Source organism: Amblyomma mixtum, chromosome 3, assembly GCF_055824585.1.
Source record: "Amblyomma mixtum isolate Tamu chromosome 3, ASM5582458v1, whole genome shotgun sequence".
In the NCBI taxonomy this organism is placed as follows: Eukaryota; Metazoa; Arthropoda; class Arachnida; order Ixodida; family Ixodidae; genus Amblyomma; species Amblyomma mixtum.
This window is the reverse complement of record NC_143014.1, coordinates 205,045,185-205,070,640: the sequence shown is the minus strand read 5'-3', so window position 1 is coordinate 205,070,640 and position 25,456 is coordinate 205,045,185. Positions and strand designations below refer to the sequence as shown.

The following is a 25,456-nucleotide window of genomic DNA, read 5'->3' as shown; positions in this document are numbered from 1 at the left end:
CTGTACCATCATATAGCATTCTGCAGTTTCAATTACTTTTGTGTTTTTTTACGGGGCTGTGGTTGATGACATGCTCGTTGATTCCTTTGCTTTTCAGAGGTTCAAGGCCCTGCTTCTTCTGGAACTAAGCAAGGTGTTCCCAACAGAAATGGCAAAATATAGGGCCATAAGGGGTGATGAACGACCTGCCACTTAAAGGCATCATCTGTACTATGGACTGTACAGGTAGACAAACGTATTATCAATTATGAACAATTGCTGCCGCTGCAGTCGGCAGAACTTCGACGTGTCCTTGCATGCTGGGCTATTGCTCCTGCAGCTGCTGTGGAGGAATTACTGTTTGTGTGTCAGCATTTCCAGTGATTTCTTTGGATAGAAAGTGTCGGATGGTTGTGGAAACGAGAATAAGTTGAGTGGAGGCGACTTGCAGTGGGACTGGCAGTAGTTGAAATGCCTTTAATCAAAGCAGTTAAATTCTGGCTCAGAATTTATTATGCTTGCTTTAAGGTCTGCGAGTTCTATTATCAGGCTTTTTTTCAGCAGCGCAGCAAGACAAGGACGTAACACGATGCCACCTTGTTTTTTCGTCTTGCTACACGCTGCTGAAAAAAAAAAAACAATGCAATACCAACTAGCCCGACAGATTATCCCATTCTGTTGTAAAGGCAGACATCATGGGTTTCTCAATCGTGAGTGATGGCAGAAAGCAAATTTAGTTGATCAATCATGCTATGCCTTGTCACTTTATTATGTTTCTGACCAGTGCTGTGAACAAGTTGTGCTCTTATTTTGTACTTGAAGTGTTAATGAAGCATGCATTCTTTTGTAGGCTTTGTCGGTTAAAATGTGCCACTGGGTTATTAATGTGAAAGCATTATATCGTCATGTTGACGCTGGAAGTTGGTCCCCTGTGATGTCACTAGGTATGTGGCGTCATTGGTCATATGGCATCATGAGACATAGTATGTGGTGATGAAGAATGATGCCGCCACATTGTTATACTGCTAATTAACATAATTAGCACTAATTGATGTTAAATTACTGCTCACTAACATAATTAGTGCTAATTGATGTCACACCAAAATCATGTGAGAGGATGGCGCAAAATTTAGACAGTGTTGACAACACACCCGAGCTGAGTCACAATCGCTGCCACGTGCAGACAGCAGAAATCATGGAAAGATACGCGCGGCGCTAAACCGCATCAGCTGAAGCGATGACGCTGGTTTGAGCGACAGATATTGCATGTGCAGACGAAATCCTAGTGATGTCATCACTGGTTCCTAGAACTGAAACTAACATTCCTTGACGATGGCCATTTATGCTGGATGTTTTTGCCTAGAAGCAAGAAAGCTTTGTTACCTTTCGGTTCTGCACACTCTAAGATTGTGAAGAGAGGGATTGTGATGAACTGTTTCCACAATGCACTCTAAAAAAGCTCTCACCACGCTATCAAAAGCAGCTTCGACAATCAATGCAAAGGTTTGGAAGCCGCGGGGTTCCCTAAACCCCTTTTGAAGGCAGTGGCTGAATCGCTGCTTCAGAACCTTAAGAAAGGACGCACGAAGCGGGCTGACGTTGGGGCAACTGAAGGCAAGAAATTCGAGGTCATGCCCTACGTGCATAAAGTGAGCCATAACATCAAAAAAGTTGCGGCCGAGCAGGGAGTGAGTGTGGTGTTTTCTGCTCCTTGCAAGCTGTCGGGACTGTGCTCGTGCATTTCTTGAGGCAGGGAAAGGAGCCACGTTTGCACAGGTGGTGTACAAGTTCCCCCTCACATGCGAGAGAGTATACATAAGCCAAACTGGTCGGTGTATTAATGACCGGCTGCGTGAGCACCACTCCTCCCTGGGGTCCGATGGCGGTGCAAACTTGCCTCGCCATTGCAATGAATGTGGCTGTTATCCTTTGTTCAGCAATGTCACGATTCTTGGTAGAGGCAAGGGAAAACAAGAGCGAGAAATCTTGGAAGCGTATCATATGGGCTTGTCAGGCCATGGTTGTATTAGCACAAGCTCAGTGCGCTTACTCTAAAAAGAATTTGCTTTTTTAGGTCGATCACGTTAGATGAGATTTCTTGTCTCTTTCGCTCTGTGATTTGTGATGCTGCTTTTGCGCATGCTCTGCTGCCCAAGCTGGGACTATGTATTTTCTTATAAACTTCAGTTGTTAGTCCAGTCATTGTGGCGTGTACACTCCTCTTGTCCCTCGTCTTTTGTGACTGGTTTTTCTTTTAGAGCGCAGCTCTTTGGCGTCCATTCCTGGGTTTCGCGTCGTCGTCGGCGTCGGCCTCGTAACCAGCTCCGCCCCCAATGTCGCACTTTTCAATTGGTCGAAATGCTCGTGACGTCACAGTGCGCGAATTTCAAATGGGGCCAATTGTACTTTGGCTAGTAACCATGCAACCAATCAAAGGGATCGTATAGTGATGCTGCAACTAAGTTGGACTGAGTTTAGTTAATTGCTTAATTAATCAATTAGCCTAATTAATATAGAGGAGAATGAAGAGGTCAGAAGAAAAGAAAAGAAAGAAAGACGCGCGCCGCAGCGACAACAGCGTCCGCGGAAGGAGACGCTGCTGAAAAAAACAGATAAGTACGAGGCCGCGTTCCCTCCACCACCACGCACTTCCCCACTCAGTAAGACGTTGCTCGTTTCATATACGTTGTGTCGAACATCCTAGACAGTTCCAACAATTGACAGGTTAATGACAGAACACGATGGATAGAAATACAATAATATAAATATGAAATAGTCTAATTAACCTTTCTAGTTAGACCGCATAAATCAATAAAACCGAGAACGAAATTGGTCGAGTTGGGGAATCGAACCAGGGTCTCCGGAGTGCGATACGAGCACGCTAGCCACTCCGTAATGCCAGCTGAATGGTTTGGAATGAACAAAGGCGCGTCTAGCTAATACGGCGTCTTCGTTCACTCCCATCTTCCCCCTTTCCCTTACGGCGAGGTGCAGGTGTCCACCCAGATATGCGAGAGAGATACATTTCCTTTCCTCAAAAAATAAATTTACCGTCCAGCAAGGCGTACAGCCGAATTGGCGATGGCGTTCTGTGGACTCCCTGGCAGCGTTGCAAGACGCTGTCGCGTTCCACTCTTACAGGCGAAGCTTAACATGTTAACCACACATCAGTAACACACGCAGACAGCCAATGGACGCGTCATTCGCTGGCAGCACTTGATTCATCATTCACAACCACATTCGTGACAGAATGCTGTACTAAGGCTTTCGCCTTGCACCACTTTAGTCGCCAAAGTGACTCCTAATTTTAGAGCGCAGCTCTTTGGCGTCCGTTCCTGGGTTTCGCGTCGTTGTCGGCGTCGGCCTCGTAACCAGCTCCGCCCCCCTTTCATCCCCCCAGCGCTAGCAGCGACCGACTGATAACGACCGACTGATACCGCTGGATGCCGCTGACGCCGCTAGAGAGTCAAGATAACGTGACTGCATAGAACACCGTCGCCGCCATGCAGAAAGAGGAGGAAAGGGTCCCCCCCCCCCCTGTTCTTGTGTGGCGGATAGGGTGCTCTTCAGTTGCCGACGCGCCGGTTATTTCACGTAGGCCCCGGCACGTCGACGAATACGTGACCACCTTCCCACGGCTAGACCTGGTTCTTAGCGCTGCGGAAGCGAGGGTATCATATTGTTTGTGTCGGCATCGGCGGCGTTGTCCCTGAAACCAACTCCGCAGCTGGGGTTGACTCACTATCGAAAAGGTGAAACAGCTTATTTGCTACGCTCAAATTTCGCATTAGGAAGTAACGTAATCGTCGGTAATTTTTTCTTTCATTTACAACAGGAGCTGGGATGTCCCCTCTTTCGTTCGCTTCACGTTTGCGATGTGCTTGTTGGTAGTGATGTGTTGCGTTACATGGCATCGCTTCTCACTTGATACTGAAGTTTCGCACGCTCTGCAGAAAAGCACAGTTCTGTCAGTTGAAAAAACATCTCCAAACTGTGAAACCCACTGCCTGCAATGAGCACCTCTCGATGCCTTTTCTTTCGGCATGTCAATACGAAATGAAATGGAAAGCGCTGACGAAGATTGCGAGCCCGCTCAAGTCGCGTGTTCTGGAAGCGGCAGGCAAAGAAGTGGCCATTCTCTGCGGAGGGGTAGGCTGCCGAGAGTAGACTGAGCGAGCAGTGAGCGCGCGAGTGTGCGAGTCTTGCGCAGATTGAAGCGACGGTCCCCGGCTAGACTGAGCGCGTTGAGGCGATGGTCCCCGTCTGGACGGTGCCGGTGCGGGTATCAGGTTACACTTGAGGAGGTTGTATAACCTCATTGGTTGCGCCAGTTACACTTGGAGAAGAACGCTTGGTGAGACCCGCGCGTATTGTGAGTGCATCGGCGCACGCCTTTCACCTTACTTAGATGTCTCAACTTTGAAAAATGGCTCCGAGGACCGAAATGCCGGCTTCAGGCATTTATAGGCAACAGTTGCGGTTAAATAGGTAGTATTTCCTGAAAAACGACAGAAAGGCAGGCAAGTGCAAAATTCCCCCGTTTAGGCATTTATATCCAGCCCCTAGTCATGAGGCATAGTACGTGATGATGAAGAATGATGACGTCATGTCGATATAATGCTAAGTAACATAATTAGTACTAATTAATGTTAAATTACTGCTCACTAACATAATTAGTGCTAATTGATGTCACACCAAAATCATGTGAGAGGATGGCGCAAAATTTAGACAGTGTTGACAACACACCCGAGCTGAGTCACAATCGCTGCCACGTGCAGACAGCAGAAATCATGGAAAGAGACGCGCAGCGCAAAACCGCATCAGCTGAAGCGATGTCGCTGGTTTGAGCGACAGATATTGCATGTGCAGACGAAATCCCAGTGATGTCATCACTGGTTGACCGCAATGTGGTGGCAGTATTCCCGAATCCATTCACCAAAATTTTGAGCAACCGTTTGTCGTACAGCATTCCGAGTGGTGTCATAGCATTTCTCTTTGCATATAGCTTATACGTTTTAGTCCAGTTGGAGGCTAGCTTGTGACAGGGGTTCGGACCGATAGCATATGTACCTTCAGTTGCATGCTTTAAGGCGTGGTGTATGTGTCCACTGAGATGTGAAGGTTTGAGAGCTACTGAGCCCTTTCCTTTCCTCAAGAACCTTTCCTGTCCTCAAAACACATGCTTTCGCATTTCCCGACGTTAGCAGACTTAAGTTCCCTCAGAATTTTTCTAGTACAGCTGAAGTAATCCTAGTGGCACATTTAAACAAGCTGCCAGTAGTGTGATGTGGTTTGTAACCAGATTCAAAGGTAAATGCGGAATGTCTCACGTCATCACTGCCCGTTTATTGATGCATGCAGGATATGGTTAAATGTCGCATGTAAACATAGTGTACTGGCTGTGACCGTAATTATTATGTCAAGAAGTTTGCCTTCTGGCACATTTGCCTGGGATATAGCATCTGCAATCATGCCTGCAAAAATGGTGCTTGTTCCACACAAATTAGTTATGTATGCAAATGACAGAACATTTAATTTGCTGCTTCATGGCATTTTCTAAAAGTATTTGGGCCTTTATGCAGAAAGGCAGCATCTTAGTTTTGCTGTCACTTTAGAAGTAGAACTTACATCTGCCATGTCATCATAAGTGTGCACAAGAAAAAGGAAATTTGGCTTCTAGCCAATATGGCAGTGAGCTTCAAATTTACCAACTACGATGTGCTTACAGTGTGATTTATTGATGTACTTTTTATCCTGTTGTACCCTTTCAAGTATTCTATTATGAATTCATAATATTAAAGGGGCCACGACAGGGTCGTTTTCATATTGCAGTTTTGTACTTCAGCCATGAATACAAGAACCTCTGATTCAGTTTCCAAATTTGGGTGCACAGGGCGCACCGTATGTTCGAAAAATTACGATCGAAATTGAGACCAGGAAACTCCTCCTACTGGCAGCGACCGCCATATTGAATGCTCTCGTGACGTCACTAGGGCATACACGGAGCAATGTCGTCTGCTATCGTTGCTGCTATGCGCGTAGCGAGCTCTCTTGTCCCGTGTACTTTTGCGGGCAATTGCAGTAGCAGCCATCCCTCATATATGAGTGACTAGTGCCGCAAAAGCGATGACAGTAATGTAGTTTTCCGGTAAAGTCCAGTCACACTAGGCCGATGTGACGTCGATCGACGGTTGCTGGGCTTGTCGGTATGCAGATGCTGTCGCTGACGCACCGGTATGTCATGCTGGAACCGACAACGACGCCAGCACAACCAACGGCTGCGTATCGTATTAGTGTAAACAGTGAGCTTCGGTGAACTTGTGCCAGGTTCTTAAATTTCGATGGATGGCAGACCGCCAGCCCCTTGCCCCTTTTGTGACGAGGCCTAGCGAGTCCGCAGGATTCGTGTGCGATTTCAGCGATTGCGGAGAGTGAATTCACAGCTCTTAGCGCATACAAATATAGCCTTCGAGCGTATTTTTGGCTACAGTGACTTCAAAGCGACGATTGCCCACAGCGCAGGACGCCCGTATACAGTAAGGGTGAAGTGCCAATGTGACCCGGTCTGCAGAGCATGTGTGTTGAAGGTCGGCAGCAGGCAGCAGTCGTCGGCGTTGACTGTGGACAACAAATTTGGCTGTTTTCATTAATGCCAGTGATGCCCAAACGTATTTTCAGGTAAAGCGATTTAAAATCAAGTATTGGTGACATCGGAGGAAGCAGATACAATTAGCAAGAGGCGCTGTACGTGCGCGAAGCGTTTTCCAAGCAGGCGATAGCAGCATCGGGTCTTAATGCAGTGTTATCATAGTGCGTAAACGAGTCAAACTACATTTTCTAAGCAAGAGCCGATAATATTTAAGATATGGAGAGCCCACCTTGCGTCATGCCAAGCAAACGATCAGTACTGCTTGAGCACAGCTATGTAAGCAACCTCAGCGCGGGGCTGCAGATAGTAGTAATCGTCGCATTCCTGGCGGACTTAGTGCACACAGAGTAAAAGCTGAATTATGCACTATTATCTTGAAGCACTCATTTAGTGGCGGCGACTATTCGTCGGTGCGGGCAATGAAACATTAGAGTCGTGTTGGCTTCTGCTATCGGCTTGGTTCTGCAAAAGAGTTCTACGAGCAGAAATAAATGTATGTTCGACTTAAACACACACACATGCAGCGGGGAGGCAGTTTCATTCGGCACTTTTCTCGGCTCCTTTCGTGCCGCAAGCTTACTCTAGTGCCACCTTATGATAATTTGAATTTATTTATCGAGCCAACTAACTGCGGGCAAGAACAGCCAGCAACAGATCGCTACGCCGTGCACGGCGCACATTGGTGAAGGCATGCATGGCACGTGCCGTTTTTCACATACGGGAGCACTTCACTGCTTCTAAGTGTAAATAATAAAGCAGGGGTGCACCGATTTGTTTCCTCAGTAATCAGAAAACAGGCTCCACGAGCAAGCTTCCGCTTTCCCAAGGATCACTAAGCTTGCGTACTAGCTGAAGGCTTCCGAAAAGAAAATACGGAGAATGCATTTTATTTCGCTAAGCTAAAAGAAAAAAAAAATTGCCGGGGGCTTAGCTTTGGTTAAGCCTGGTAGGTTGCAAAAGCAAAAGCGCAGCACCTCCAACTGAAGGAACGCAGTGCGCCGCGTCTATAGGTCACGCGTGGCTACTGGCCACCGCTGCGCGACGACTCAACGCGTCTTCGGTGATTTTTTAAGCATGAAATGCTTTTAGCCCCCGTTGTCGACAGTGTGGTGACGTCACGCCGAGACCGAGAGCCATCATCCGGGCACTGAAATCCACTCATCCGGGCACTGAAATCCACTCATCCGGGCACTGAAATCCACTCATCCGGGCACTGAATTCCAGTCATCCGGGCACTGAATTCCAGTCATCCGGGCTCTGAAACGAGAACATCCGGGCACCGTACGAGACTTAACGAGATTTAACGAGACTCTCTAAGCCGTCCTACGCGACCGGCATGCAAGCGCCGGTTGGTCTCCAAAGGAGTCACAAAAAATAACTGCTGCCAGTGCCTTCTCAATGTTTATCAAGATATCAGTCGCTGTGCGTTTGATAATGCACGGAATTATAATTTCCGATTTCTAATAACGCGTGCAAAAAGCACATAAATGCCACGATACACTTCGTTGTCATACGTGATCTCTTATGGGCTTCGCGCATCGAAGCAAAGCCGCTCAGGCGCACAGGGGCCCGGGGGAGAAGCGCTGCGTTCAAAGGGCAAGGCATCGCGCCGAACGGGTGGTGGCGTTCCTTCCTTCCTGTAAGGTGCGGTTCGGGTGTCCACCGAGATGACATTAGGCCCGTAAACATTTCATGCTTACTCTACTCTCGGTTACGGGAGAGGCAGAGAATTTTTATATTGTTTTTTATGTTGTTGTGACTAAGAGAAAGAAAACATAATCTACAGCTGGTATGACGTCACAGCGACAGTAGCGCCACAGGTGCGCAGCGCGCCAAACACACACCGTAACTGCAGCCGGGCTCTCTGAAGGAGCGAGTTGGTCGCCCATAATCTACAGCTGGTATGACGTCACAGTGGCAGTAGCGCCACAGGTGCGCGGTGCAGTGTAACTGCAGCCGGGCTATCTGAAGGAGCGAGTTGGTCACCCATATTCACTCCGCTAAAGGTAAAATGCAACTGCGGCCGGGTCACGCGAAGGCTTGAAAGTGCAAGTAGTATTGCTTTCGCAATAAAAACTTTTTGAGCAACCGCCATCCACGGTGTGCGAGCAAGCACCTTAACGCAGCGAACAGCGCGCAGCAGACGACGCGCGGCGGGTATGCCCTTGTGACATCAGCAATCAGAGGCTGCCAGACCAGCGAGGAGCTCGCAAGAGAAACGAAAAAAAATTCGTTTTAAAAATATCTACCGCACAGAATCAACTGACACTTCGGATAATTGTAGTTTAACGCGTTGGGAATTATATGCAATAAGCAGGGTATGTGCTTAAATAGACTGTTGTGGCCCCTTTAAGGTGCTCCAGGCAAAAAAAAAAAAAAATGGACGAAAGAAGGCTGTAGTGGACAGTGCCACGTCAATAAATTTCAAGCTGTAATGAATTTTATTCATCAGCCTTTGGGAGCCAAATGTCATTTTTATATTTGAGATGTTATCTTAAAACTAATTTTGCACCCCCAACATGTATCTGTGGAAGTCTACATGTGTGACCACTGAAATTTTATAAATGCAAATTTGTTCCAGCTATGATAACTATGGTAAAATTCCAGCCCTTCAACAAATACTTGATATGTACTAACAAAATAACCTGATCTGTTTTTTATATGGCTTTGTGAAGTCATGTGACCAGTTGCCCTACATTTGATCTGAAGAAAAACAAAGGTTGTTGAATTGTCTGTGTTGCTCATTGCAGCTGTGAGACTTGTGATTTCGGTGCAAGGAATAAGACCATTTGTACCATTTTCATGTAGATGCTCTGAATGCAGCAATAAAAATGGGTTTTTCTGGGATCCACACTGTTGTGATGCAGTTTCCACTACCTGGGCATGTTCAGTGGTGCACTAATTGTTCAGGTGCACAACTAGAAAGCCTGACACCCTTAGATATGCAACTTAAATGTACGTGTGATGTGGTAAAAGTTTAGATATTGAGTGTAAAACAGAGCTGGGATGTAACAATTGAACTCTATTCTACAAAGTCTGCGCACAGATGTGTAACTCTTGTAGCCAGCTGAGGCAAAGCTTTCTCTGCTCCTTCTAGAGTCCCGGCAAGTAGCCTTGTGAGGTCATCCTCAACTTCATTAGCTGTCAGCTAACAATCTGTGGCAGAGTCCGTATCATCTTACACTGCTCCTAGTCGAGAACAAACATGGGAAGGTTTCGATCGTCGAAAAGGCAGTTCCCCTGATGTTTTCAGCAGAATGTGCAGTTACAAAGGCATTGAAGTTCATGCCTGACAGTACCATGCCAAAGCTAGCCGAGCTGTTTTACTGGCATCTAATGCAAGTTTGTACAGTTCCCTTGAAAACATTCTGCCAAGGTTTCTGATTATTTGGGGCAGTCATTCGGAGGTAGTCAACCTCAAGAAAATCTTGGGGCACCTGCGCTCGTTTTGGCAAACAATGTGAACCCGTGGGTATAGCAGTATTTCTAACCAGCTAGAAACATGGAATGGCTGGAACATCGTGAAATGATGCACAGCTTAGCATAAAATCTGCAGTGCGTAAGTAGCTTTGCAATCATATTCTAATACTTGTGCTATAATGTTGCTGAGGCTGTAATAATGCACCAAGTATATGCAGAAAATATTTTTAGGTCTGTAATCTTTTTTGTCTTCAGATATAATTTTCTTCAAGCTGCAGACTTTCATTAAAATGCTGCGAGTGCAGCGCACTCATGTTTCAGCTTAGTTTTTGCAGCTGGACCTTGCCAGCAGATTCCGCCCTTTTCACACCGCTGCTCCGTGCATGCGTGCTGCTTCAGTTCTTGCAGTGCATGCACAGTTCGTTTTAGGGACAGGTGCATGCGACAGATGGCGGCACCTGTCAAGCACACACACTTGCCACTTCGCAGGCGCAGCTGGCTCTTTGTGGAACTGGATCACGCCTGCATCTGTTGCGTGCTTTTGTTTTCAACCCGTAGCAGATGAATTTTCGCCACTCACCAGAGGGCGCCACTTCTTGAGAAAAAGGCGGCTTGCATAAATGCACAAGTAAAAGGTTACTGTAGCTGTATTCATACTATATACCTTTGGAAGAAAATTCGTTGTACAAGTTGGCATATACGTGAACAAACTAACATGGCTACATTAAAGCACAAGTGTCTCAATGTTCTATTAAATGCTAGATGTAGAAGTACTTCGGTCTTTTTTTTTTTCACTCTGATAAAAGCAGGCAAAAGGCAGTAGAACATGGAGACAGATGCATTAAAGATCAAGCAAAATAAATGGCATCGACCGTAAGAAAGATGAAATGACAGTATTTATTTTTTGTCATGTACCATCCTGACCACACGGGCTTATGTCAAACTCCCGACTTCAAACGCATTCAAAGAGTTTGCAACTATTAAAAATAATTTATGCTCTGAGAAGCTGTTCACAAAACAGCATTTTCAGTTCAGTTGGTATGCTCAGCCCTACATGTGTGACTGAGCTGCATATCATAGACGACTACTTCAGCTAATCCACCACGTGGAAGTTAGTCTTTATATCCCTTTTAGGCACAGCGTCATGTATGGACGCGACCTGAATACTATCAAATGTCGTCTACACAAGGCGCAATTTCTCGTATGTGGACGAAAAAAATGCGCCGAGGTCTGAACAACCTTGTGTACAAAGATATCGAGTGAAGCATATACAGGAATTCGTTTTAATGGATGGGTATGGCTGCAGTTTTCGTTTCCTTTTTTTTTTTTTTTCAAGTATAAATGCTGTAAAGTGCCTAAAATGAGTTTTGTTTACATAACTTATTGTGAAAGGAATGAGAAGTATAATTGAGACCTTGAAGATAGTCAGTCATGAAATGGATATACGAGGACATGAGGACATGACAGAATTAGCATAATTAATCAGTGGGGAAGGTTTATTTATTTATTTTTTTTGCTATCTTCACATGCTGCTAACAGAAATCTGAAAATGTGATAATATTTTCCCAACCGCATCTTAATTTGTGCCAGAAGAGGATACCAAATGGAATGTCTAGCAAGCTACTCTCTTCAAGTTACCCAACTACATCAGTTAAAATTCCCAGACCACTGGCACAGCTCTTTCTGAGGAATGACGCCTCAAATCTTCCCAAACACAATGTTCTGCCTTAAGGGACCAGTTGCTAAACCTGCTAAGCTCTTGTGTGTTGCTTTCACCGTACTGCAAGCCCCAGTGGTAAATGGCCTATAAGTGCTCTCGCATTTCAAGGGGAATCAGTGCAACAATTTTGGCATCAGTTTTTGTTTCAGCACCAATAGAGCCCGACTGATTTGAGTGCTTGCATTTGGTAGTTTCTTGCATATGTTTGTGCTGCTTTATTGGTTTACAAGAATGGTGATATCCGATGGCATTGCACATTCTTTCACAAGAGCAAGAGACAATTTCAATTTGAGAAACATCCAGGAAATTCCCTAAATGACACACACTCCACATGCATATAGGGAGGGGTGTCATACACTATAGTACTCACTGTACTGCCAGTACCTTCAGGCTTTCAACAAAGCACCCTTTAAGAAGAGGGCTGACATGAGCTGATTGGTTCATTTCAGTGAAAAGCACTTTTTTCCCCTCCTTTTCACTGATGCCACCCTTTATTCACTCGGTTGCCCCTTGACAGCACCACCAATGTGGGATAAGCACAAGGCGATTTTCAGAAAAAGTAGCAGCTTTTTGTGACCTTGGCATCGTAGCTCAAACCACAGAGCAACTAGCCTGTATTAGTTAGTTTCTGCATGGCCTATGAGATCGATGCGGCCAGAGAGCAAGCTTTCCAGAGTGACTGATGCCATGGTAGGGCAGTGTGTTGCTTTGCACGAGGAAACCGAAAGTGCAGAAATTCTACGTGCTGCTGGTTCCAGTTCATTGTGGAAAACTCTTTTGAATGTAGCTATGTATAATGAAGAAAAGCGGCAAGTAGTATACGTAGTGCTCACTACGTGGCCAGTGAGAAGAGAGCTAAAATGGATACGCAGCGCCTTAAATGTGTTCGAAACAAAAAGATGTCATACTGCAGTGACCAGACCATATGTTAGGCTCTCGCAGTTCTGTTGCAATTCTTGGCAGACCGGAGTGTTAATTTGAGTCAGTCAAATTCTCTTGCTAAATAAAGTTTTTTCATCTATCCATTATTGTACCCAAATTTCCCACTTGCATCAAGTTGATGGTATACACCACGTCAGTGCACAATCTGTACCTTTTTTTTTTATGTGTTTTTCCCACTTTTTCTTCATACTGCCACAGCTTTGCTATGCAGTCATGCAGATGTCAGTGGATTTTCCCTTTATTACCCCCCCTCCCACACACACACACACACACACACACGAGCACTCTGTGGTCTGGACATAAGACTGAACAGAGAACACCTTGCTTTTTTTTTTTTTTCTCATGGTTTATTGGCACACAACCACACAAATTTGTGCATTCTGACAAAAGCAATTTATGCCACTGAGAGTGAAGACTTTTGAAAAATGTTGCATCTCTGCACAATTGTTTCATGAGTTCTGCTACCATTAAAAAAAAATACAGCTGCATAAGCTTCATGGCATTTGAATAATGTGATGCAGCATTTTAATACTGTCATAACAAAAATAGTGCTTCGAGTTGTTGCCTTGCAGTGATTGAATACAAAGTGGCAAAGAAAGTACCAGGGCTTGAAATGATATTACCATGTTTATCAGGCTACCACCCAGGAACTACCTTTGCATGCTGGTACTCATGAAGTTTAATATTATGTCAACAGTTAATTCTAGTTCAGTACCTTTGCAATCATTAGCTCACACCAATGGTAGCCAGTGCCACATGTAATGAATGCTTTAATTTATACATTACACTACACAACAGCTATGAGCCATTCAGCTGATTCAAGCTGTATTTCTTTTCCGGTGTGAAACAGCAAGGAAATACCCATGGTGGTCAGTGCACAAGCTATATTTATGCATCCAACGCACTCGTACATTACATTAACCTATCCGACAAAAAAAAAACAAAAAAAAACACATGACACAAAATGTTTTCAGCGTGATAGAATGCTTTTACCTCCCATTCTTTACTAATCAGGAACACACATGAAAATCTACTTTGAAATCTTCATCAAAATATACAGCAAAACATACAAATTTATCCTGAAACTTCATACCCACATAGTGGCACATGAGCATGCGTATTGTTAGCCACATTTATGGTGCCCTCCTAGTACGATTTAGAAAACTTAAAAAAATATGCAACATAAATCAATCACATAAACGCTTTGCTGCTATGTGACAGTGGAAATGGGTCTGTCACACGATTCCTTTGAATGGTATTCAGTTTCTTTAAAACATGAAAAACAAACAACATAAAGCACATTACTGCACAATTCCTGTGCTTTCCATTGCAACCTCTTGCCAACTTACTCAAGAAGTAGGAATATGGTACTCTTATAGTGTGCAAGTCATACACTGACAGTGTTGCTTCCCATTAAAGTACCAGTCCATGTCATAGCATGCTCCTAATGTGCCTCACTAAAACAGGACTTCATGAATTCGTCACGAGACCTTGGCGCATCCAGCAAGAACATAAGAGGGCTGAAAACCAAACCGTTCACTGGTGTGAGTACAACACACCACTAGGCATATCTAAAAATCTCTTTGCACACGTTTAAACATGCTAATTGCCTAATAAAAAGTAGTGCCATAAAACATGTGACAAGTGTGTGAGAATTGTCTTGCTGGCCAGGAGATGTCAACAGCACGAGAGCGACACAGTGCCATCTGTGACAGCACAGGGTGCAAAGTTTCCAGTCCTGTATGTTCCTTCTCTGTGCCCTGGTACTAGACTGGGAAGGGGTAGGGGAGGAAGGGACAGTGTAACTGGTACCTGAACACACTAGGCTGTCCTTGCATCTCATGCTGGCACCTCAGCACAGGGCGCTAAGTTTCCTGTCCTGTATGTTCCTTCTCTGTGCCCTGGTACTAGACTGGGAAGGGGTAGGGGAGGAAGGGACAGTGTAACTGGTACCTAAACACACTAGGCTGTCCTTGCATCTCATGCTGGCACCTCAGCACAGGGCGCTAAGTTTCCTGTCCTGTACTTTCCTTCTCTGTGCCCTGGTACTAGACTGGGAAGAGGTAGCGGAGGAAGGGGCAGTGTAAATGGCACCTAAACACACTAGGCTGTCCTTGCATCTCATGCCTGCACCTCAGTGCTGGGTGCTAAGTTTCCTGTCCTGTACTTTCCTTCTCTGTGCCCTGGTACTAGACTGGGAAGAGGTAGGGGAGGAGGGGACAGTGTAACTGGTACCTAAACACACTAGGCTGTCCTTGCATCTCATGCCTGCACCTCAGTGCTGGGTGCTAAATTTCCTGTCCTGTACTTTCCTTCTCTGTGCCCTGGTACTAGACTGGAAAGGGGTAGGGGAGGAAGGGACAGTGTAACTGGTACCTAAACACACTAGGCTGTCCTTGCATCTCATGCTGGCACCTCAGCACAGGGCGCTAAGTTTCCTGTCCTGTACTTTCCTTCTCTGTGCCCTGGTACTAGACTGGGAAGAGGAAGGGGCAGTGTAAATGGCACCTAAACACACTAGGCTGTCCTTGCATCTCATGCCTGCACCTCAGTGCTGGGTGCTAAGTTTCCTGTCCTGTACTTTCCTTCTCTGTTCCCTGGTACTAGACTGGAAAGGGGTAGGGGAGGAGGGGACAGTGTAAATGGCACCTAGACACACTAGGCTGTCCTTGCATCTCATGCTTGCACATCAGTGCTGGGTGCTAAGTTTCCTGTCCTGTACTTTCCTTCTCTGTTCCCTGGTACTAGACTGGAAAGGGGTAGGGGAGGAGGGGACAGTGTAAATGGCACCTAGACACACTAGGCTGTCCTTGCATCTCATGCTTGCACATCAGTGCTGGGTGCTAAGTTTCCTGTCCTGTACTTTCCTTCTCTGTTCCCTGGTACTAGACTGGAAAGGGGTAGGGGAGGAGGGGACAGTGTAAATGGCACCTAGACACACTAGGCTGTCCTTGCATCTCATGCTTGCACATCAGTGCTGGGTGCTAAGTTTCCTGTCCTGTACTTTCCTTCTTTGTGCCCTGGTACTAGACTGGAAAGGGGTAGGAGAGGAGGGGACAGTGTAAATGGCACCTAGACACACTAGGCTGTCCTTGCATCTCATGCTTGCACATCAGTGCTGGGTGCTAAGTTTCCTGTCCTGTACTTTCCTTCTCTGTGCCCTGGTACTAGACTGGAAAGGGGTAGGGGAGGAGGGGACAGTGTAAATGGCACCTAAACACACTAGGCTGTCCTTGCATCTCATGCTTGCACATCAGTGCTGGGTGCTAAGTTTCCTGTCCTGTACTTTCCTTCTCTGTGCCCTGGTACTAGACTGGAAAGGGGTAGGAGAGGAGGGGACAGTGTAAATGGCACCTAGACACACTAGGCTGTCCTTGCATCTCATGCTTGCACCTACTCCGGGAGATGAGACAGTCTGGCTAAGTTTATTGCACTGCTGACCACAGCTAAATGTAAAATGGGTGGTACAGTAACAGCAAACTTGATGCAGGCTTCTCTGCAAATGCTATAATATCTTTGCTGGACAATTCATTTAGGTTTCTGCTTGATAATACCATTAGCATGACTTCTTAGTCTGGCTAAGTTTATCGCAGTGCCGACCACAGCTAAATGTAAAATGGGTGGTGCAGTAACAGCAAACTTGATGCAGGCTTCTCTGAAAATGCTATAGTATCCTTGCTGCACAATTCATTTAGGTTTCTGCTTGAGGATACCATTAGCATGACTTCTTAGTCTGGCTAAGTTTATCGCACTGCGGACCACAGCTAAATGTAAAATGGGTGGTGCAGTAAAGCAAACTTGATGCAGGCTTCTCTGAAAATGCTATAGTATCTTTGCTGCACAATTCATTTAGGTTTCTGCTTGAGGATACCATTAGCATGACTTCTTAGTCTGGCTAAGTTTATCGCACTGCCGACCACAGCTAAATGTAAAATGGGTGGTGCAGTAACAGCAAACTTGATGCAGGCTTCTCTGCAAATGCTTAGTATCTTTGCTGCACAATTCATTTAGGTTTCTGCTTGAGGATACCATTAGCATGACTTCTTAGTCTGGCTAAGTTTATCGCACTGCCGACCACAGCTAAATGTAAAATGGGTGGTGCAGTAACAGCAAACTTGATGCAGGCTTCTCTGCAAATGCTTAGTATCTTTGCTGCACAATTCATTTAGGTTTCTGCTTGAGAATACCATTAGCATGACTTCTTAGTGATTAAGGCAAAATTTGCCTTAATCACTAAGAACTGTTTACTAAACAGCTTTAAAAATGTTCTTATACAAATGAAATTAGGCGGTTTAGCAACCAAAGGGATGCAGTTTAGTCAATACGACAAGTTCATTCTTCTCTGCACTGTGCATAGGTTTCTGCACCACTGTGAGACTAGCACGGCTCACAGAAAATTAACATCAGAAGGGTACCAAATCAATTTTTAGCCTTTCCAACAGCCGTGTCACAACAAAAATATGCCTACCCCTCATTTAGGGCAGTACCACTGATAAAACACCATGCCTAAACTGCAAAAATAAAAATGTGCATGACTGCAATGAGATTTCAATTCAATAAATATTACTCTCAACACTTGAAGCCTCTTGCACACCAACCTGACTACAAGTCAAACCGAAACGGTAATGAAAACAGAAAACACATAAGAGAAGCATGATGACAAAAAAAAAAAAAATGTTTGACTACAGCACGCAGTCAACACCTGCCTATTCACAACAGTAACACAACAGTTTGCTTGCGAAGAATGAGCACAACAGTTGGCAGTGTCTATACAGTCAATGCTGCTGCTGTAGCCATACTGCTCCATGTCTGTATGCCAGAACATCCTTGAAGTGGGATGAAAGCCTTGTGGAGACCTTATGTGAGGAGGAAGTTAAAAAGGATATAGAAGGAGAGTGCTTTCAAGGCCTGAGTATGACCACAGCCTTGAGATCTGCCCCATTCAGGACAGAATCGCTCCTTCATCATGACGTTGTTGGCCTTGGCCGTAGGATCAGTCTTCCACCCTGATGAAAAGAACCATGGGGTGCCACATGATGTGCATCAAACTTCAGCACTACAATGAAATTCCAGAGGCCTCCAGCTATGACAGGTTCAAAAGAGTGCATAGATTAGATATTCAGTGGTGGGAACGATAGAGCATTTTGGAGCAGGCTTTGTAGTCAACCAAAGGTCACTCTGTAGCAGAAGCCCAATGGTAAGAAACAGGGTAAATATGCATATTCATACTGTTCTGTGTAAATGTACCTACTAACTAGGAGCCCAGATTCCTAAACACTCCGTCCCAGCCATGGTGGCACAGTGGCTACGGCATTCTGGTGGTGAGCATGAGGTTGTGGGATCAGATCCAGGCCACCGTGGCCAAATTTCAATGGAGGTGAAATGAGAGACTTGAAAATGAAAATATAGGTGTGAGCCACAGTGAACAAAGTCCAGAATACAGCTTTACCACTTCATATCAGCTACCATGATCTGCTTCGGTGAGGCACCATCTGGTCATGAGGCACCTCACTGCGAACAGGGGGTGCACACACGGTGTTGCAACAGAGGCAAGCATATGCCCGCCACTGTGCATGGGCAGTTGGTTGTGTGCCAAATTTACAAAAAAGCTAGTTTCAGCCAAAGCTAATTTTCATTCCAGTTCTGAAAGGCACTAACAATGTGTGTGCCGTGTTATCTCAAAAAGGTGGCATATGCACCGATAAAAAACTGTGTGCTGTGTTGGGTTTTACGGCACATAGGCCACTAAGGCCATCATGCGCCCAGCTCAAGGTATAGGGAAATAGCTTTTTGCTGAATTTTATAGAAATATTAAAATCATTGGTGGTGTAGAGGGACTAAATTATTGGCTTGGATTACCTAGCGATGAGTGAGGAAAGAAATTTTGTAACTGGCTAATACCAGAGCTATATAAAGTTTATCAAATTCTCTTGGTTGGGTATCTACGGAAAATTCTCCACGCTTTTTTTTTCGTCTCTGCATTCTTGTGTATACCAAATTTTGTGATTTTGTTTTACCACTCCAGACGACTGAGGAATTGCTAGGTGTGCAGTGGTTAGAATGCAGTTGGTGATCAATTCATTTAGTTTGTCTATGCTGAGATTATCCGCAGCTATTTTATCTATGCTGGCCTTTTCTCTAAACAGTGCCCAGTCAGCTAAATGTAGCTTGTAACGCTGTGGTTTAGTTGGGATGACTTCTGGTGCAGATGTTAAGCTGATTATTACAGGGAGGTGATGGCTGCCATATGGGTTGTCGACGGCATCACATTTAAAATCGCTAAAAACAGAGGGTGAACTAAAAGACAAATCTATGCAGCTCATTTTTCCCGTGCCCAGAGTACAGTATGTGTTTTTGCCGGTATTTAGGAGGCAGACGTTACTACTTAGAAAAAAATCTAAAATACGACCTCTTGCATCAGTGTGTGCACTTCCCCAAAAACCGAAGTGGGCATTAAAATCCCCAACTACCAGGTACGGCTCTGGTAGCTGTTCTAAAAAGGTTTCTAAATCATGAAGTGTTACAACAGTGTTAGGTGTGGCTCAAGATATATGGTACATATTGTGATTGTTTTATAATGAAGGACAATGACTGCAACAGCTTCGTAATTGGCGTTGTTTGATTTCGCGGGTTGCAACATGTCTGGGTGACAATAGCAACACCTCTAGACAGTTTACTCGCTTGCTCTTGGTCACAGCGAAAGACATTATACTTGTTTGAAATGTTTTTTGTTTAGGACCTGTGTTGGCTGCCAGTAAGCAAAAAGCCACTGGGGACAGTGTATTTAAAAGCTCTTTTATGTCACTAGTTATTAGTCCTCGGCAGTTCCACAGTATAAATAATGCCATGTTGGATGATTTCCGGGAGTTTAGTTTAAAACTTAAGATACCGGTTTTGAGGGTGCCATTATTGGGATCTTCTCTTTTCTTTTTCGCTCAAGGGAGCTGTGCTGCCGCTGCAGTGGGGGCGAGTTCTGTGTTGTGTCCATCGCATCACTAGAGGCCCACGGAGACCCCGCAGGTGTATGGTTTGTAGGCCTCTCCCGACAGGGGGAAGCCTTGCGGGCGGCCGACTGAGGAGCCGGTGGGCCCTTTTTCAGAGGTGCCTTTGCTGCATCTGCCGAGGGTTGGCCTGCCTCAGTCTTTGCCTGGGCAGTGGTCGGAGCACAGTGTGGCTTCGACCTGCGCACCACACCGGCGAAATTTTTTTGCAGTGAAAGCTACACTGGCCACGAACTTGTGATTTCGCTGTGGCGGTGCTCTGAGGGGGCACAGAGACCAACCTTGAGCCGTTGCCTAGCAACCGCCGCACCATCTGGCATGACGTCACACCGAGCGCCTCGCCTCGGAGCCACCGCCGCCGCTTGGTATGACGTCACACCGCTTGCCTCGTCGTTGCACTCGCCTCGTCTTTAATGCAAAAACAACATAGCTAGAGAACCAGACCAACCTGGATTTGCAACACAGCTCGGCTGTGGCTTAGCTCGGCTGTGTTGCTGTGAACTGGAAAGTTGAGGGGAGTCACTTTCGTGCTTCTTGATGTTATGTTTTCCTTTGTCTTTATCGTTATTATTTTTCTTCTCTTCCAGGCCGAAAATGACCTCGAGTGGATGGGACGATCCCCTTCGCATTTTGCGCACAGCGGTGCAGCATTGCTGTTCTCAGATTCATGATCATTTCATGAACATTTGGCACATGTTAGGTGGCCGCGACAGCTCCGAGAGCATGGCTAAATCTTTGACACTTGAAGCATCGTCTTTTTGTTTAGCCGGTATTTCCTTATCGTATGTTCAAATTTTGATACGATGGACATTGGTGACGTTCTGGTCTTTCAGGCCCTCTAGCATCTCCTCTTCAGAAAGATTCAGGAAATCGTGTTCAGATATTACGCCTTTCACTGTGTTTAGTGACTAATGAGTAGTTACAGATACAGGAATGCCTCGAAAGGAAATTATGGTTGAGAGTTTTGAGTATTGTACTTTGTCTATGATTTGAAGAAGTAGGTCGCCACTGGCTAGCTTCACCACCTTGTAGCCAAGGCCCAGGGCATCAGTAAGAGATTTAGAAACAGTGAACAGAGTCATTTTCTCGGCTGGTTGCTCTGCATCTTCACTGTGTATGACATGGTACGGAGGGAAAAGTTCTTTTGTTTTTTTCAGGAATTCTGCTGTTACATCAGTCCGCACTTTTTTTTGAGGGTGACTATTTTGTGGGAGACGCGGAGCCATGAAATATATGCTCTTGTCTGCCATAGTGCCAGCCACCCACCAAGGAGCCCAACCAGGGAACGGGGCAAGCCCTGCCCACGCCAGCTGTACACCCCAACTATAACCAAATATGGCGCAACTCAGGGTGGTTGGCCACACAAGGTTAACCCTAGCCGCCTATGAAAAGTGAAAAAACCGAGAAGAGAGGTGGAGACAGAAGAGTTGTAAGAAAGAGATAGGAAAGTGCAAGATAGAGGGGAGGGTAGGAAAAGGCGACTGCCGATTTTCCCCAGTTGGGTCAGGCTGGAGGTGGTGTCTACGGGAAGCTGGGGCCAAAGTGGTGTGTGGCCTCCGCCGAGGGGCCTTAACCCTTTTAGGCGCCATTTTTTGTTTTGACTGAAATCTATTATTTTTTCACCTAAGTAGTATATTCAGGTCTCAAGAGAGGGAATTTCTTAGTTTTCGAACGCGGAAGACCAGCAGGTAAGTTTTTACAACAATGTGGAGAATTCCATACAAAGTGTCAGATTTGTTAGAAATAACAACATCTAAATGTTCTCGTGTGTCAGGTAAACATCCTAGGGATCGTGGAATCACTTTGTGTTTCGAAGATCCACATTACGCCCGAAACTGAGCAATAACAATTGATGTTTTCACTCGCGGCAAAATCTGTCTAGACAAAAACGGCGGACAAAGTGCTACCTAGCTCACTCTTATGTGAAATATTACTTACTGCATTCGCTACATGGCTCAGAAAAGCAACTTATTTGCAACAAGAAGGGTGCTCAATTTGACTGAAATAATGAAATCACTGTTAAGTGTTCCAGTTTCTCAGAAAAAGCTGTAAGTTTGCCGCTTACACAATTGTGTACAAAGCGCCTGAAAGGGTTAAAGGTCCAAGCGCTCGGCATCAGTTCAACCACCAGGATCCCCTTTTCCCTAGACACGGCTGAGCCACACACGGCTAAGCGCGAGTGCTCGGGTCCGTGGTGGCGCACTGTTCACCATCATCCCCCTGCGGGGATGTCCCTGCGGATGTTCAGGAACCCGTGGCGTTGCAACCCACCAACATCTGCACGCTGCAGATGCCCCTGCGGGGGAGATAAAAAAAACTGCAGTAATACATCATGCTACGCTAAAAAAACGGATTGCTGGAACTCTTAGCACTATGCCAAAATTCTCCGACCTCTAATGTCGGAAGGCAGCAGAATTCGAGAGTGGCTCATAAGAGTGGCTAGTGGAAGCTTGAACTTTGGGGAACAGGCACAACATATGGAATGAAAAGCTGCAGAAAAAATCATAATGTAAGACAAATGAGCAGCGACGGGAGGCAGCAGCTGAAATTTGGCAGGCTTCAAAGGCATGGTGGGAGTGGCATGCAGCTATAATGTCAGGGCGAGCAAGAAAACCATCACATTATGACCCTTTTGGGTGCACTCACAGCTGTCCCCCGAGAATGGATTCTGTCGGGCCCATTTTTGCCACTGACTGACTGAAACCATTGAGCCATGCCCGTTCACGAGGAAGTAGCCCCCACTGGTACAGGTGGTGGCTACTGAAACCTTATTAACACAGCACTGGCAGAAGTTCATTGAAAAAGACCCATGTGTGACAGCTCGTAGCAGATTTAATTTTTTGGCCCAATTGGCACAGCATTCCCACCACTGGATATTCAAAGTCACAGAATTTATCAGCACGCTGAAATGAAAGTGAAGGCTCTACGTTTACCCTGCACTTAAACAAGTGCAGACACCTGTGGAAATAAAGCATATATGAGGTATAATAGAGTGTTTTCTGAATTTTAGCAAGCTTGCACACTACACCCAATACTAACCAGAAGACAACCCCTGTAATTCAGTTTTAGTACCAATTGAAAAAAGATTTGACCATGAACATGCACAGAAAAGTGAATACATGGAATTCATAGCACAAATAAAGGTCCAACTGAAAGATAAATGAGAAATGCTGAACAAAGCAACTTTTTACATTAGCAGGTTGTGGGTTCAGATCCCACCGGCAGCATGTGGTTGTTTTTTGTTCTGTTTTCTATTCAATTATCCTTAAAATAATTACCCTATTAATCTCCCATTGAGGAAAACCACAAATAAAAGAACACAAACATAAAAATATCCCCTATGCTCCTTGGTTTCAGTGCCTGTTGGCTTCTGTCATGTATGTCATAACAAGCCCCTTTTTTTTTTTCCTTGTCTCCAGCAACAAGTAGTGGTGAAAAACAGTGACCACTGATAACGTGAGTTAACAAAACTCAAACATTTCCACTGCTGCAGGAAGTCCCCAAATATATTTTCCATGGTTATTCAAGATGAAGAGTACTTAGATTTCAATTCAAAAACATGTTTCAACAAGCACTTTTCTGGGTAGAAAACAAATGCATCTCATACAGGCTGCATCTGGCAGAACGAACTGCAGTAATGAGCATCTGTTTCCCCTATTCTGATACTAGCAGCAGGAGATAAGAGTGTCTGCCAAGGTAAACTGACATTGTGTATGTTACTTACATCATCACAGGACATGTTGAAGTCTGATAGGACATTTCGGACCCTTGAAACAATGCTGGAGGTGGTGCATACGAGTTAAGGAATTTAACACTACAAGTTCTTTTTCTTTCTTTCTTTCGTTATTTCAAAGTAGTTCAAAGCTTTATTTCAAAGTTCTAATGATCCTGAACACCATGAATGTCACCTGTCAGCCAGCTCACTTTTTCAATTACCTCAATACTGAAAGCGAACTTTCTCAATGTCTGTGACAAGTTTTGAACTGTTCCAAAGGTTAAATACTGTAGGCTACTCAAAACAAATTTGTTCACTGCCTTGCCTTCTTACTGTTCTCTCTAGCAAAAGTTGATGGAGGTAGGAATAAAAGAATTAAATGTGTTTAAAGAAACTTTCTTGCAGTATGGGTCCAAATTTCACGGATTATACCAGGTGCAATGAAAAACTAAAATAGTTCAGATTACTGCACTTTACATAACGATAGGGAATGTTGCACAAAAGTCCATATGGCTGTCCATATGAATAAAAACAAAATTTGAGAGCAAAAAGGATACATGGAAGGCGTGACCACTCTCTTGTGAATGCCCATCAAAAACAGGATGACTAAGATGATGCTGCTGATGGTGAAGAACATGTGATTCATCAACGACTGCACAAAGGTTGCCTGTAAAGCACGCAGTAACTGTCACAACACAAGTTGTTCGTCAGCTCTTTTGTACTGTAAAAGTTGAGTGTCTAGGCTTTGACAACCTTCTTGTATTGACAAATGCACAGTTAAGCCAAACACAGTTGCACCATGTCTGCTGCACATAAAATGGTGAAGGCAAAACCATGATGCTGTAATTTTTATTACTGCAAGCCTTAACACATGCCACTTCGCTGGCTTGCTGCCCAGTGCGCACTATTCGTTCTGCCTGATACTCGCACTGCACTGACAGTACAATTTATTAACATACATGGTGAACAAATGGGGAAGGGGGTGCAAATATCTGCGTCATGCGTTAAAATAAATAAATCAGGCTGCAGAGGTGTGCAGCTGCGCACGCTGCGTAACCGCTCAACAAGAAAAGCCGACTCCAAAGGGTGAGCAAAGTGGCACATTTCAGAGAGGCTGAGCACTTCGCAACTCGTTCACGAGCGCACTAAATGTAGATCTGCACACATGGCAATAACGCGGAGAGCTATCATCTCCTAACTATACGCAAGATTTGAAAGCGCAGCTAAACAGCGAAAAAAACAACACTGAAACGAAAACTGAACGCTCGAAACTAGAAATGCAGCGAGTGAATACCTGCGATGTGACGGGGTCCATCAACCACTGCCAAGCACCTATCGCCGTGCAGATCGAGCTTATGAAAAGAATGACTGAAAGAAAAAAAAAGCGAAATTGATCAAAATGCAAGAAATCCTACTAATCCAATGAATGACAGCGTAAACCGAAAATACACAAGGTTTTAAACGCAGCCAAGATGAAACGGCGAGAAATTACTTCTCCAGCGCTTCGTCTGCGGGTTCAAGTAGCCGATCACCTCCGTTAGTCGCCTTTCGAAAGCTTTGAGATCTGGGCACAGAGAAGAAAAAGAAGAATAACAACAGTCCAATGCGCTCCACAGCGCTCGCACATGTTCATGAACGGTAAAGTTTACAAGCTCTTCACCTTCACAGGCTGTTTGCTCAAGTGACATCTTGGTGGCGTTTGTGCGTGCGGTACAAGGTCTTGGTAACTTTTTCAGAAAAACGAAGCCACGTAAGGCTGAACGCACATGTTCACGTCTCCACAAATACTAACTACAGCAAAGCCGCCGTAGGGATATGCGACCGTGCAGCAACGCAGACTTAACGGAGGCGACGGAAGGAGGTCCGACCAAAATGACGGATACTTACAAAAGATTGTAAAAAAAAATGTTTGCTTCAGTGTTATACTTTTTAAATTGTTTTGAGATAAAAACTCCTAACAAACACTAATGTTTGTCACTGAATATTTTATTTTTAATGAAAATGAAACGCTTCGCCGCTCTATCCGGCTC

The 25,456-nt window shown here is 45.1% G+C and overlaps 2 protein-coding genes across 6 annotated transcripts in view; one reads left to right on the top strand and one right to left on the bottom strand.

Annotated features, from left to right (window-relative positions):
• Positions 1-23,113, top strand: part of LOC149353384 (mediator of RNA polymerase II transcription subunit 10-like) — a 26,138-nt gene extending 3,025 nt beyond the window's left edge. Inside the window, exons 4-6 of one of the 4 annotated variants that reach the window (XR_016290967.1) lie at positions 98-225; positions 19,651-20,076; positions 20,299-22,745. Coding sequence is in view for 3 of the 4 variants with exons in the window: in XM_089582523.1 (XP_089438649.1) it covers positions 98-196 (99 nt within the window). In the remaining variant the exon portion in view is untranslated. Of the gene's footprint in view, positions 1-97; positions 9,476-19,650 lie in introns of those variants that run through there. The other 3 variants (XM_089582523.1, XM_089582524.1, XM_089582522.1) reach the window with 3 other exon arrangements.
• Positions 17,350-25,456, bottom strand: LOC149353383 (nuclear envelope phosphatase-regulatory subunit 1-like). Of its 2 annotated transcripts, none has more exons than XM_089582521.1 (6): positions 25,087-25,402; positions 24,919-24,990; positions 24,721-24,794; positions 23,984-24,093; positions 23,436-23,490; positions 17,350-17,716 (listed from the first exon to the last, which is right to left on the bottom strand). In XM_089582521.1, the coding sequence occupies exons 1-6, from the start codon at positions 25,112-25,114 to the stop codon at positions 17,675-17,677; spliced, it is 381 nt and encodes a 126-aa protein (XP_089438647.1). In that variant the 5' UTR covers positions 25,115-25,402; the 3' UTR covers positions 17,350-17,674. The 2 variants fall into 2 exon arrangements, with proteins under 2 accessions (XP_089438647.1, XP_089438646.1); XM_089582520.1 differs by lacking the exon at positions 17,350-17,716 and adding an exon at positions 17,733-22,007 and having other exon boundaries at positions 25,087-25,456.

Bases quoted from the DNA above. Each gene is read 5' to 3' on its own strand.
- LOC149353383 (XM_089582520.1), bottom strand. From the start codon at position 25,114: ATGTCACTTGAGCAAACAGCCTGTGAAG. The intron at 24,991-25,086 runs GTGAAGAGCTTG...CTCTGTGCCCAG, and splicing joins TGAGCAAACAGCCTGTGAAG to ATCTCAAAGCTTTCGAAAGG. The intron at 22,008-23,435 runs GTAAGTAACATA...TCTCCCCCGCAG, and splicing joins TCAACATGTCCTGTGATGAT to GGGCATCTGCAGCGTGCAGA.